Raw genomic sequence first — 12,794 nt, forward strand, 5'->3', positions numbered from 1 at the left:
TGACAAACCTCTTTTAATACCTAACTACGCTTCCGATGCGTTCGATGCTTTTGGCAAAAAGCTTGCAACTGACCCCCTTCTTTCATAAACATATCATATGCGCCTCTCGTCTCCCGACCACATAATGGGTGGAAGTACGTCGAACACCCACCGCGCATGCACTTGATGCAGCCACTCTCCTTGTCACATATCGCACAGCTTGAGCCCTTCAATTCTTCAGCAGCAGCAGCCACATGTTTTACTCCACTCATGCGCTCCACATTGGAAAATTGAACACCAGGGGCCCACAAGGCACACACGACGTGGACCCACTTGCCTTCAATCGTTTTTTTGAATGCGCTTTTCGGGCGCTTCAACGGACACAGCTCGCATGTCTGCAGCAATATCAAAATGTAGTCCACATTAGAATTATGCCAAGGTAAGAGCCAATCGAGCTTGAAACGTACCGCAATAACAGATGAGCCATTCTGCTCCGCACAAAAGTCACAGAACCACGGTTCATCTCCTTCGGGCACCGCGCCGATGCCATAACAATACTGTGTGAATTATAACAAAATAATTAAAAACAGAGCACGATATCATGAGCCACATATAACATTGCACTTACTTGATGGACAGCAACAGAGCACTGCTCACACTGAACAATAGGGTCGTCAAGAAAGCCTTGATCACTGAAACACACGCGACACCACATCTCTTCATCCTCCTGCGGATCAACTTTGTTCATCACAACCGTATTAGATTCGCCGCTAGATTTGTCATTCTTACGCGGGCGGCCACGCTTCTTCGCAGGCTCCTCTTCTTCCTCCTCATACGCATCTTCCTCTTCTTCTTCTTCACCTTCCGATCCGCTTAAATGGTCGTCACCATCTGATCCACTTAGATGGTCCTCAGCTTCTGAACCGCTCACCTGATTTTTTCCCCCATCCTCAAAATATATAATATTCGATCGCTTGATTTCGGCGGGGGTCGATGGTGATTCAGCATCACTACAAGATTTGTCAAGCTTCTTTTGAATTTTAGTCATCTTGCTATAGACCTTGAAGACACAGAATTCATTAATGCCGTTTAATCGCTTGATCGAAATGTACAAGCCACTAAGGGCACGGCTACTAGGTGAAGAGGCACTTGAACTTCTAATAGCGCTAGATTGGCGAGAGGCTTTCTTGCGTTTAGAAATGTCGACATCGTCATCGGCAAAATCGTCATCACTTTTGTAAAGCTTATGCTCTTTACTTCTGCCATTATACTTGGGTGTTCGCTTTCGGCGAGCACCACTCAATTTTGTCTTGATAGGCTTATCTTTAGGCCCGTCAAGAAACTCCAGATACATCAACTCATCTCCGATATCATGGCTTCTTCGCCGTCTGGGTCGTTCAATCACCTGTAGCCAGTCAGTGGCAATTTCACGAACGTTGATTACTTCTTTTATGACACAACCGGTGACTTTTAACTCGATTAAGATTGCCAACACTTGATCGGCATCAGCAAGAGACTTGCCTCGTTGTCGCTCTTTTACAACAGCACGAGCCAGTTCACGTAATTGTAAGAGAAAATCCTTGACTTCGTCTTGAGAGGCCGTCTTAAGCCAGCCTTCTTGAACTTTTGTCATAAGTACCTGGACAGGCTTAGGACCAAGCACCTTCTCCCAAAATTTCTCGTCGTTAAAATCGATTGTCGTGTCAGCCGATTCGGATGTGAAGGTTGCTTTAGAAAATGACAGAGCAGTTGTTTGGGGAATTCCTGTAGGCCTCGTGTCGCTTTCATTTTTGCCGCCATTCTCCTCAGTTCCTCCATTTTCACCGGAGCTTGTCGGGTCATATCGAATTGTACGACTGGTTGACAAAAGATGATCGATATCAAGCTCATTGATAGCGCGGTTATCAGGGTCCTGCTCATCTTCTTCTCCCATTATAGCGTAAGCTCCGTATCTAATCATCATCTCAACTTTTTCACGGTCTAAGGACATCAGGGACATCATATTACCACTATTGTCTTCGCCATCAAACTCATTGCGGACACCACCGGTCTCGAACACAGCATGATGCATTCCAAGCTTCTTTGACGCAATTTCAAACATCTGAGCTTCGTACGTTTTCTTCGTCACTAATCGGTAAATATTTACTGACTGCGTTTGTCCGATGCGGTGGCAACGAGCAACGGCCTGAAGGTCATTCTGAGGGTTCCAATCGCTATCAAACAAGATTACTACTGAAGCTGCAATCAAATTAATGCCTACACCACCAGCGCGAGTACTCAAAAGAAACGCGAACGTATCCGAACCGGGATTGTTGAAACGGTCTATTGCCGCTTGACGGGAATTTCCGCGAACAGACCCATCCAGACGTTCCATGCTGTATCCGCGTAGGTGACACATGTCCTCAATTATGTCGAGCATTATCTTAAATTGCGAGAAAATAAGCACTTTTTTCTTTTCTTGACGAAACTTTGTCAGCAACTTATCCAGCAGAACAGTCTTGCCACTTGCTTGAGTTAAGATCTTCATTCGAGTTTGCTCGTCCAGACCAGCGCACTCTTTATCTTCAACGCCACGAATCAGGAATGGATGGTTGCAGCACTTGCGTAATTCCATTTCAACATTCACTAGATTGGCAACTGTACCTGATGCACCCATATTTAAGAACTGACGATTACGCTCGAATATAGCACGATAATATTTCTTCTGCATAGTTGTAAGCTCCACATCAACGATGGTTTCTTCTTTCGGTGGAATGCTTTTTTCTACATCCTCTTTCACACGACGCAGCATGAACGGCCTCAGCTGCTCGTGCAACTGAGCTACCTGTTCAGCTGTGTTCAAATCGCCAAATTCATCGTAAAATTCTTGCTGACTTGGAAATTTATCGGGCTCGATAAAATTTAGAAGACACCAAAGCTCATATACGCCATTCTGTAACGGAGTTCCTGTCATTAGAAGGCATGAATCCCAAGTGAACCCATGAAGCACTTGAAGTAGCTTAGCTTCACGGTTCTTTAGTTTATGAGCTTCATCGATCACGATATAACGCCAGTGAACCGAGTCAAGAAACTCAGCGTCCATCATAAGCGTTTGGTATGATGTGACCAAAACGTTAAACTTGTAAATACCTCGCCTACGATGAACTTCACTCGCAAAGTGAAATTCCTGTTCACGGATAAATGCACGAATCTCGGAACCGCCTTCAGAATCATGATACACGACACAATTCATTGTAGTCCACGTCTCGATCTCTCGCTTCCAATTACCTAGTGTTGCAAGCGGCGCAACTACTAGGAATGGACCTCGTATAAACTCGCGTTGACGCAAATGCTCAAGTATAGAGGTTGCTTGAACAGTCTTTCCAAGACCCATTTCGTCGGCAAGAATACAATTGCGGCGATTATACCAGCAAAATGTCAACCAGTTAAGCCCTTCTAGCTGGTATGATCGCAATTTATTTTGATTGTTGTAGACTGGAGACTCCTGGTATTTCGCCCAAGTGTTAGGTTCCGGGCGAACATCAGCATACGTTGCAGGATGTGCACCATTTATAATGGGAGGGTGATTGAAGCGATGGTACGCGGCAATCTTACGGTCATCCGTCAGCTGATCTTCCCACTCCCACGTGCAATCGACATAGCTCATGTCGCGCCACTTCACCAGGTATTTAATACCAGTCTTTTTAGGCACCGTCAACTCAACACTGCTTTCTTTTTCCAGTAGATGAACGAGATAAGGGTTTGATTCCTCAGGTTCCTCAACCTCTTTTGCGTTCAAAATACGATCAACTTCGATGTATGAGTCACTAAAATAATTGCTGAGATCCTTTTCTTCGCCGACGACGACAATTTCTCGAGCCTCTTCTACAGAACGACTATTTTTTTGTAGGTGTCGCCTCATGCGCTGAATAGCATGCTGGCCAAACTCCTCAATTTCACGAACAGAGAGCCAGTTCACGTGAAGATACGATGTATCTTTCCACTTTATAAGAAATTCCATTGACACATCGGAGTCCGCCAAAGTGTCCTTGTGGAAACGCACGCTTACAATTCGATCAATCTGAGGACCCTTCAAAGTATCTTTTTGCTTCGGCTTTTCCGACTTCTCTTCATCGCTAAGTTCAAAATCAAGTTTTTCTTCAACATACTTCTTCTTCGCCTTACCGACATTGCGTCCGGATCGGCGGGCTGGCTTCTCCTCCGACAAAACCCTGGGTCCTGAAAAATTGTCGTCGGATTCACTTTCGTCCTCCTCTTCATCAGAAAAGGCCTTCTTTTTTTTTCCACGCTTTGTCTTCTTTTTTGCTGGTTTTGAGATAAGGATAGGAGCAAAGTTCTTTCTTTTGTTCCTGCTGGCATTTGGCTGAACATAATTATGTGCTGTCGTCTTCAGCGCACGACTTAAAATCTCATTTGGAATATTACCACCAGTAGACGTAAACTTGAAGACCATGATTTGAGCACGCAGCTGCTCTTTCTGTTCTAAAGTAAATGCCGCTCGAAGCAGTGATCTTCGGCGCTGCACTGTCTGCACATCTGTCATTGCAGCGGGAACATTACCCTTCGTACCATCACCGGCAGGGTTCATAAATTGGACCGCTCCATTGCCATACGTCTGAAGAATGTACTGGTTATAGGCCCTTGCCGCCTCATATTCGGTTGGAAAAACTCCCAGCCGTCGAATTCCCCCACCATCTACGTGTAACTCTGCGGCCCACCGATTCGGCGAAATATACCGAACACCTAAATGCCACATCCCAGTTGTGAATAACCGAGGATTGTCCAAACCTACGAGTGAAGTTTGCTGCCCCTTTCGATAGACATTAACGTCTCGGTTGCTGCTCAACAGTCCACTACCAGGTCTTCGAAAGCGCAACAAAACGGGACGAAGAGACTTTAAACGGGAAACAACGCGAGCAAAATCTTCTTGGCTTTGTACCAAAAAACCGTCCACTGCAATCAAATCATCGCCAACAGAAATCATACCGCTGGCCTCAGCAGGTCCCATCAAAGCAGATTCTGGTCGGCGAAAACTTGTCACAGAAACGGATCCTAAGCGAACACTCATATTCATGCACAACCCGATTGATCCCTTTTGAAGCAGGACCTCATACTCGTTACCAGGAAATTGATTTATCCAACCGTGAGCTTTTATGTTTTCTGCACCGACTGATGCACGCAAGACATCGACAGCAAGGGCGCTTGCTTGGGCTGAAGAAGACGCATTTTTAGCATAGGCACCCAACCGGCTAAGTTTCGTCCGCTCTATGGCGAACGAATTCTCGTCCAAACGCTGTGGAACCAGAGATTTTGCTGAAAATGGAGCCGGATTTAAGTTGGGGTCGTTACCTCCTTGATGCTGCCCCTGCCCACGTCAAAGAGCCGTCAACATTATCGAACTCTAACTAGCTTAGCTATATAACACTTTCACACGTACGCTAGGACCTCTGAGTGGACTTTTATGTGTTTGAGCTCCCTGTTGTCCTGCCTGTGAGATCCAAATCTGGCTACTTTGGGATGCCATTGGAGCTAAAGTGCTTTGCTCTATCATGGCAGGTCCGACGGGTGGACCATCTTGAGGTGTAGTGTAAAATGATGGCGCATTGGTGTGATGATAGAACATTTGAGACTGTGATACAGCATTGCTTCCCAGAGGTAGATTTTGCGCACTTGCGGCGTCGTTCTGCACATTGCTGTTATCACAATTCGAGTGATCGACTTTATCGGCCATGTCTCCTTCGTGTGTCTGATTCATTGAACGCGGATCTCCGTCTAGCGGACGAATAGGGGTGGGCGACGACGCCATAAAATTTGATGAAGCAAACGGGAATTGCACTTGGCGATTAGAACTTTGCTGCGAAAAGTTGTCAACATGCAACGATGACGTAGTATCCTCGCCTAAAGATGCCGCTATATCTGTTTTTGACAAAGAATGTTCGGTCGATCGCGTCTCGCTCTCCTCGTTTTTTTGCTGATCATTTACTTCTTGCTTTACAAACTCAACACTAACGTTTGATTCATCTGCCGTCTTAAAATTTGCCTCGATTGACGTCGATGACGTCGCTACTTCTATCTCGGTTTTCTTCCATTCATCATCACTGTTCTTCGCTGATCCTGACGCAGCAGCACTTTCTCCAATACTTTCGCGATCGAGGAGGCAAGATTTTTCTATGACTATCGCCTGCTTAGCAGCAATCATGTAGTTCAACTCATTCTCAACTCCCGACTCCTTCAAATCTGTCTCTCCATTCATTTCCTGCGTTATAAAATTCTTTTTTGCGTTATTTCGAAAGTTATTTTCCGCCTGATGTTCCACTACATTATGAACAGGCATTTCCTGGTCCTCACGCTTAGCCTGTGCGTTCTCAGGGGGATCCACCTTGTGCAGCGACACCTCGCACGATACGTCGTCCATACGAGACCAGTGCGCTCAAACGACTCTGTCGGGTCAATTGTATATATATAGTATTCCTGCACGGGTCAAGCTTTTGCTCCTTCTTCAGCGGAGACGCGCCAGGATCCAAGAATGATTGCGCTTTTTTCCTTTCGCTTCTTCCGGTTATCCGCATTAATATGGCGGCTCGTGGCGGGCTGCAATATAAAACCTTTTAGAAGTTGTAGCAGCGCACCGAGATATTCAGTTTGAATAAGCGAGAAAAACCTCATTTTGGATGAACGGGGCAGTTCAATCAAAAATAATGTCCGACCAAATTTGTCTCCAATAGTTATACTTGTGCAAGTCATCGATGCTGTTTACTGTTCGTGCAGCAATAAATATTCTTGACAAAGCTTGCGAACGTAACGATTGCTTTATCAGGTCAAATTTTAGTAGTCTTGTATATATCCGTCACGACCGAGCAAACGTTTCCTGCACCCTTTCTACCTCGCTTGGATGGTTGAGATTGCATGCTTGATGCTCCGTATTGATCAAATTATGACCTAACGTCATATATAGTTCGATGTCTCCAGTGATGATGGGACGGGACACACGTCGCTAATCTCTTTGTACCAAGGAGTATTGTGGACACCACAAGCCCGACGTGACGCACGTAATGGACACTCAAATCGTGACTTTACTTACAGTATATGGACTACCGATGCATCTTGATTGGCTGGTACACGGCAGTTTTGCAGAACTTTGTGAAGCTTTTCGCTGGTGTCGAGCGATCAACAGAACGATACCTGGAAGCAACATTGCAAGTGCCAGCTCTGTGCGCAATGTTTTTGCAACAATATTTGATTGAAATTATACATACAGTGCTAGCAACTGTAAAATATAAAGATGAGACTTTCAAGCATTGACAAGTTGTTGACCACTTAGGGAGATCATCGATTGTGGTGCTCGAGCTTGTGTTGGCTTTAAATATTTATCATTTCGTCCGTAAAAAATATTTTTTAGCTTAGCCGGTTCAAAAGCATTGAAAACGTTCCGTCGATAAAGCAAGTCCATGTGCTTGTTATTCGGCTGCTAATCGCTGAGCTTTAGCGCAATTTATTATGTTGGACTTGAAGCTTCTGCTTAATATCAGAAAGCGACGTTTTCGTTCTATCTGTCGTTACTTTTCAAATGTTGGACATGATTTTGTATATATGCTACCGGGACCCACACGCAAGAACTAGGCTTTCTCTCGCACGAAATGTTGGTAGCTATTCGATTTTTTCTGTGACCGAATTCCGTACCCTCATTACACTATGGGACTTTTACGGTCATTTGGGTGTCCAGCCCACCCGATTATCGCATACTCGACAGTCACACTTCTTGAGAGTGATTGCTCGTCACTTACGTGACCAATCTTCGACTGCCTTGATTCGGATCTACCTCCTCAAGCAACTTACCACTTGAGCCCCAGCGACAGTCAGATGTTGGACATAGAGCAGACGAAAAGATCGTGGCACATGATTCTTGGAAGCACCACAAACAATATATTAACGGTCTTTCGAACGAAAAGGAAACTACCATCTTGCGTCGATGTCTTTGTATTCCAGATGTATCACAATTTTACAGCTTATTTTCAAATTTTACGACTTTGAGTTGACAATAAGATACGTTTACTCTAATAAACACACTTTGACAACAGGACTAGAGGTATAAGCAATTTCAAGTCCCTGCGCGGTAGGTTTGTGCCTTAAGGGCCTTTCCTTTTGGATCTCCGCCAAGTCAACATTTTAAGCTTCGTCAATTTGGCTTTATATCTGACAAAAGACGGCAATGCGGAACACAAGCCATTTTCCACGGTGAAAAAAAAGTCGCGGCAATACAAACATGAAAGTGCACTTTGTGCTGTAATAACAATTTCATTTTCGTTGCTCGACTCTGTCGTTCTTTTGAAAATTGCATGTATCCAGCGAATTTTTTTCTGTCATGTTAAGCAATCGATACATTCCTTCATGAAACAGATTTACACCTGTATAAACGTTGTTTTTTACCGAATTACCAAATTATGAAATGAAAAGCACGATGCTATGTATCACATCTTTCGCCAGTGTCTTCAGTTCACTCGTTTATTAATTCAATAGTAAGCAAGAGGGAAGTGAGCTACGCAATTTGCTGCACGCAATTTGCAATTTCGTTGTAGTTTTTGGCAGTCCAAACGTCTCCATATCCTTCCGAATGGGCGTTGTAGTGCTAACGTAAGAGCATGTATGCTCCTCTTTTTGGCGTCCTACACGCTAAAGCCGAATTACTTCAAGAGATCTAACGTGGGTTTTGCAAGAAATACTTTAGAGTGCTCTGTAATAATTATTTGCACCAAACGAACATCTCTACGTGGTGGTATGAGCGAATCATATTACTGAATATGATGCAACTGCTTACCCGTGAGGCGGACATAGCGGAAGCCGCGCTGCCTTAAAGTTCATCGCAGAAGCCACGGTGATTATAAAATCATATTAGAAGAGACTCATAATCTCACGAATCCAGTGGCTGACGCCGCATGTTATAATACCGTCTAGCTACTCAATTGTAAAATTGTATGCTTTTAAGCTAGTCAAGTTTCGGGCAAATTTCACAGCTAGACACTGCATATTAAAAAAACAGTGATTACTGAGGGCACGACATCGGTGCATTTGTGCCGTCTCGCAAAAAAATTAGGCATTCGATGAGACACCATCTTTGTACTGAGGCTTGAGCTCGTAGCAGCTCTTGTTTGGTCCCTTGCGATGGTAAACGCAGATTTCCTTTAGAATCTCCTTTAACAGTGACTAAAAATGTCAAGCAAGACGGATCAAGACGTAGAGGTCTCAGAATAAAGTACATAAATCAAGTGCAATCAATAAGTGATGCGGTGGTCTTACCTCGGGCTGACGACAATGATAGTTGAGCTCCTTAAGTGGCCAGTAGTCACGCTCTTCAAAGTGATGAAAGACAAGATTTTTTAATTCATCCTACGATTGAAATAGTAACACAGGAGAGGGTAAAAATTGTCAACTTCGCTTCCATAAATCGAGTAATTTTTACTTTGCTCATCTTGATCTTCTTGTCCGACTTTTCCCATAGCCTTGAATCAGTATCATCCTAAAAAATGTGGTAGATCAGCGGTGGTGAGCAACTCAGGCAAATACAATACTGCATACAACATCCTTCAACCAACCTCCTCGCCCTCGGCTTCAGCCTTTTCGATGGTGAACTGGATTCTGGCCTTCTTTACGCGGGGAAGATCTTCTAACGGCTGCACAATTCTGTGCGGCAAACAATGCTGGTGTCAGCTCACACACGAACAAACATTCTTCAGCCATATTAGCACACCTTGTCTTAACCATTGATTTTATCAGACGCTTCTTGCACATCTTGCTATACTGATCGTTTCGCAGCGCCATGATAGTGCAGCTATTTTTCACTGTGCCTTCAATAGCCATCCGACCGGAGCCATCAAGTGAAAATACCTTGAGCTTCAGCGGCGTTTCGCTAATTTCCACGCGGTACTCGGTTGGGATGTCTTCTTCCAGTGTGCTTGGATTTACTGTCAGCATTCCCTAATCATCCAAACTTATGGCATGAATTAAAATGTGAATGTTCTAGTCGTTGTACCTTACGACGGCCCAGCACGCTTTTATTTTCCAGCTTGATAGACCCCAGCATCAGCTCACTCTCTGTATCCAGCAAATTCAGAAGTGATAGTTTTCATTTTGCAAGATATGACACAATTTTAACCTTGCACGTTTTTCCAAGACACTCCAAGAGCAGTCTAACAAATCGAGCCAACATCACGGTAAGCAGCAAATAATAGCCGATTATAATATTATATCATACTGGGATTTTAGCAAGGTACACCTCGCGGTCTTCTAGCTCAAGATGCAGCGGCTCAACTTGCTCGGGTTCGGCCATTGTGTTTGAAATTTATTACAAATTAACTCATATTCAGATAGTAGTATATTATACCAAGTTTATCAAACTCCAAATTGAATATAGTAAATTAAGGACATGGCTGTGTCGGTGCTGATGCTAAAGGCAGCGGATGCTAAGTACATGACCGCTTTGGAAAGGTGTCCTCGCCCTCAATCTGCCCGAAAGTTGATGAAGGCATATTTTATAGAGGCTCTCAATTTCGAATACATCAATGTCCATCGGCTAGTGGATGTGTTGATACATCTGGAGCGATACAGCGGCATCTTATTTACGAGTCCACGCAGCGCAATCGCAATAAACAAATTGCTGGATGAAATGGATGCGAGTGTTAGGGGTAAAGTGCTAGAAAAATTGCAGGTTAAGCCTGTGTATTCAGTGGGCGCCGCCACGTCGCGCGAGCTGTTGCCACTTGGAGTGATCTGTAAGGGTGACGACGCCGGCTCGGCTGATGCGTTATGCAATTACTTGCATCAGCGTGGGGCTTTGCCTCCAGACGCCAAGGAAAAGCCAATGATTTTTCTTTGCGGTGACAAGCGACGGGAGGTTCTCCCCAACAGCTTCCGCTCGCGGGGACTTCCACTGGAGGAGCTGGTCGTGTACCAGACTAGTGCTGTACAGAATATCAACTTCCCTGATGATTGCAAGGTGCCGAACTGGATCGTATTTTTCAGCCCAAGCGGATTAAATGTGATAAAGGACATGGCTTTGCCCTGGAAGTCCATCCGAAAGGCAGCCATCGGTAAGTTCACTTCACACTTTAATGTCGCTATGGATGGTGATGGATGCTAACATTATTACTCACTCAACCTTCAGGCAAAACAACTGCAAGTGCCTTACGCCAACACGCAGTGGCTACGAATGAAGCATTCTGGGAACCGGATGTCACCGCGTCAATGCCCGACCCGGAGTCTTTGGCCTGCGCCATATTTGACTTTGAAGAACGGAATTTGTCGTGAATTGGCAGCATGCCCGAGAGCAAAGAACATAAATGCGCATGCAAAATTGTCGGCATTACGCATCAATGTTATCAGAAATTATATCTTTGGCAGCTAAGTTTTATTGCTACTCCTTGAAGATAATGTGAAGATGACGTCAGGACAACGATATATTTTTTGTATTAACTTGATGCGTATTTACTCTTCTTCGATTTTGCGCGGTTGCATGGCAAGCTTGAGAGCCTACATAAGAGATTACACTGGTTATGACATTACTATAAGCTCAACTATAGATAAACGCACCTCAGCGGCCTCCCGTCGCGCGTTCCAGTCCGATGTCGGCCCAATAATGACCTGCATGGCGCCCAAGACTAAACCGCTTGTGAGCAGGTAGCGAGCAATTCCATTCATTCCGGAGACGATTACGTTTTTTAAATTCTGAGGCTAGCATGGCGTCGAGTGGTCCACGCGAATGTACTCGTACGAATTTTTACATTGCAAGACCTTTAATAAATAGAAGACTTAATCGAAAAACACAAATCGAGCTGCTCCGTGCGCCACCATCACTTCGTGATCATTTTTATAGACCACCCGAAATTTTCCGAGATGTTTCGCTCATTCAAACATGTAGCGCGGCGCTTCGGATAAAAAGAACAAGATTGTCGATTTGAGAGCGCCCGTGAGCCATGACCAGGTCACAAGAAGTACTTGGGTAAATCTGTACCCGCCACAAGAACCGTACCTTTGATACTAAACGAAGTGAAAAGATACCATATAGTAATGTATTCGAATTGCGCAAGGGGTAAGGAAAGCACGTCGCCTTATCCGTCCATCAGCTCTTACAGGCCAGATCTAGTTTAACAAAAGTCAGTCATTGAAGGCTTGGGTTGCGAAGTACGAAGCACAACGTGAGCATCGATACAAATTCCTCCCACCACAAATTATGGTTGTCAACAGCTTTACACATCTTCATTAGCCTGATGGCGTAGCTACCGATCAAGTTGTAAACCTGGAACAAAATCGGTTCGCTTCTTGGTCCCGCACTAGTGTTTGAGTTCGACTAGTTGTTCTTTTCGTAAAGAAATCGTATGCAGTCGTGGAGAGATGGGAACGGGTTCCACTTGCTGGTGAGAAGCACATTACGCTCGGCAATCTTGCCAATAATAGCATAAACTTCTATCAGTATTGGAGTGAAAAATCTTTCCTGCCTCGCCTGATACTAGCAACGACCCAGGTGATCCCGTCGACTTACTATACGTTCCGTATGTGAGTGAGCCACTCCCTGTTCGTCAGGCAGCTCATCTACGGTTGCCTCACATCGAGAGTATCGTCGTGATGCGGATACTTAGATTAGCCAGGGTTCGAATGCGCTTATCAGTAAAGGAAGTACTCAAACGATTTAGAGCCGTATCGCTGCCCTAGAAAAGATGGCAGCGCACTTACATGGGATTGTTGGTATACTCTTCCATGTTTTACTGAACACTTCACACCCCTCAAACTCCCACGAGTTCTCGGAGTTCGAATATCCCCGCCAC

At 44.7% G+C, this 12,794-nt stretch overlaps 5 protein-coding genes across 5 annotated transcripts; 2 read left to right on the top strand and 3 right to left on the bottom strand.

The window, feature by feature from the left end:
• Nucleotides 1-20: 20 nt before the first annotated feature.
• Nucleotides 21-6,394, bottom strand: PHALS_04570 (snf2 family nterminal domain containing protein; the record flags this gene model as incomplete). Its single annotated transcript, XM_024722405.1, has 4 exons — nucleotides 21-374; nucleotides 447-536; nucleotides 608-5,344; nucleotides 5,417-6,394. 4 exons carry the CDS (start codon nucleotides 6,392-6,394, stop codon nucleotides 21-23), a joined length of 6,159 nt encoding a protein of 2,052 aa, XP_024573484.1.
• Nucleotides 6,395-6,720: 326 nt separating this feature from the next.
• PHALS_15024 (uncharacterized protein) lies at nucleotides 6,721-7,555 on the top strand. The gene has a single exon (XM_036407319.1). It carries the CDS (start codon nucleotides 7,066-7,068, stop codon nucleotides 7,279-7,281), a length of 216 nt encoding a protein of 71 aa, XP_036263030.1. The 5' UTR covers nucleotides 6,721-7,065; the 3' UTR covers nucleotides 7,282-7,555.
• A 1,511-nt stretch (nucleotides 7,556-9,066) lies between these two features.
• On the bottom strand, nucleotides 9,067-10,303 carry PHALS_04571 (transcription initiation factor iif subunit beta-like; the record flags this gene model as incomplete). The annotated part of the gene is made up of 8 exons (XM_024722407.1): nucleotides 9,067-9,180; nucleotides 9,274-9,363; nucleotides 9,437-9,493; nucleotides 9,570-9,657; nucleotides 9,725-9,951; nucleotides 10,007-10,068; nucleotides 10,130-10,163; nucleotides 10,229-10,303. 8 exons carry the CDS (start codon nucleotides 10,301-10,303, stop codon nucleotides 9,067-9,069), a joined length of 747 nt encoding a protein of 248 aa, XP_024573486.1.
• Nucleotides 10,304-10,639: 336 nt separating this feature from the next.
• Nucleotides 10,640-11,280, top strand: PHALS_04572 (uroporphyrinogen-iii synthase; the record flags this gene model as incomplete). Its single annotated transcript, XM_024722408.1, has 2 exons — nucleotides 10,640-11,063; nucleotides 11,138-11,280. The coding sequence occupies 2 exons, from the start codon at nucleotides 10,640-10,642 to the stop codon at nucleotides 11,278-11,280; spliced, it is 567 nt and encodes a 188-aa protein (XP_024573487.1).
• A 177-nt stretch (nucleotides 11,281-11,457) lies between these two features.
• On the bottom strand, nucleotides 11,458-11,670 carry PHALS_04573 (uncharacterized protein; the record flags this gene model as incomplete). The annotated part of the gene is made up of 2 exons (XM_024722409.1): nucleotides 11,458-11,502; nucleotides 11,563-11,670. 2 exons carry the CDS (start codon nucleotides 11,668-11,670, stop codon nucleotides 11,458-11,460), a joined length of 153 nt encoding a protein of 50 aa, XP_024573488.1.
• Between the last annotated feature and the right edge of the window lie 1,124 nt (nucleotides 11,671-12,794).

Source organism: Plasmopara halstedii (genome assembly GCF_900000015.1).
Source record: "Plasmopara halstedii genome assembly, contig: Scaffold_262, whole genome shotgun sequence".
Taxonomy (NCBI): Eukaryota; Oomycota; class Peronosporomycetes; order Peronosporales; family Peronosporaceae; genus Plasmopara; species Plasmopara halstedii.

Excerpts from the sequence above, each read along its gene's own strand:
- PHALS_15024 (XM_036407319.1), top strand. The coding sequence starts at position 7,066 with ATGGACTACCGATGCATCTTGATTGGCTGGTACACGGCAGTTTTGCAG.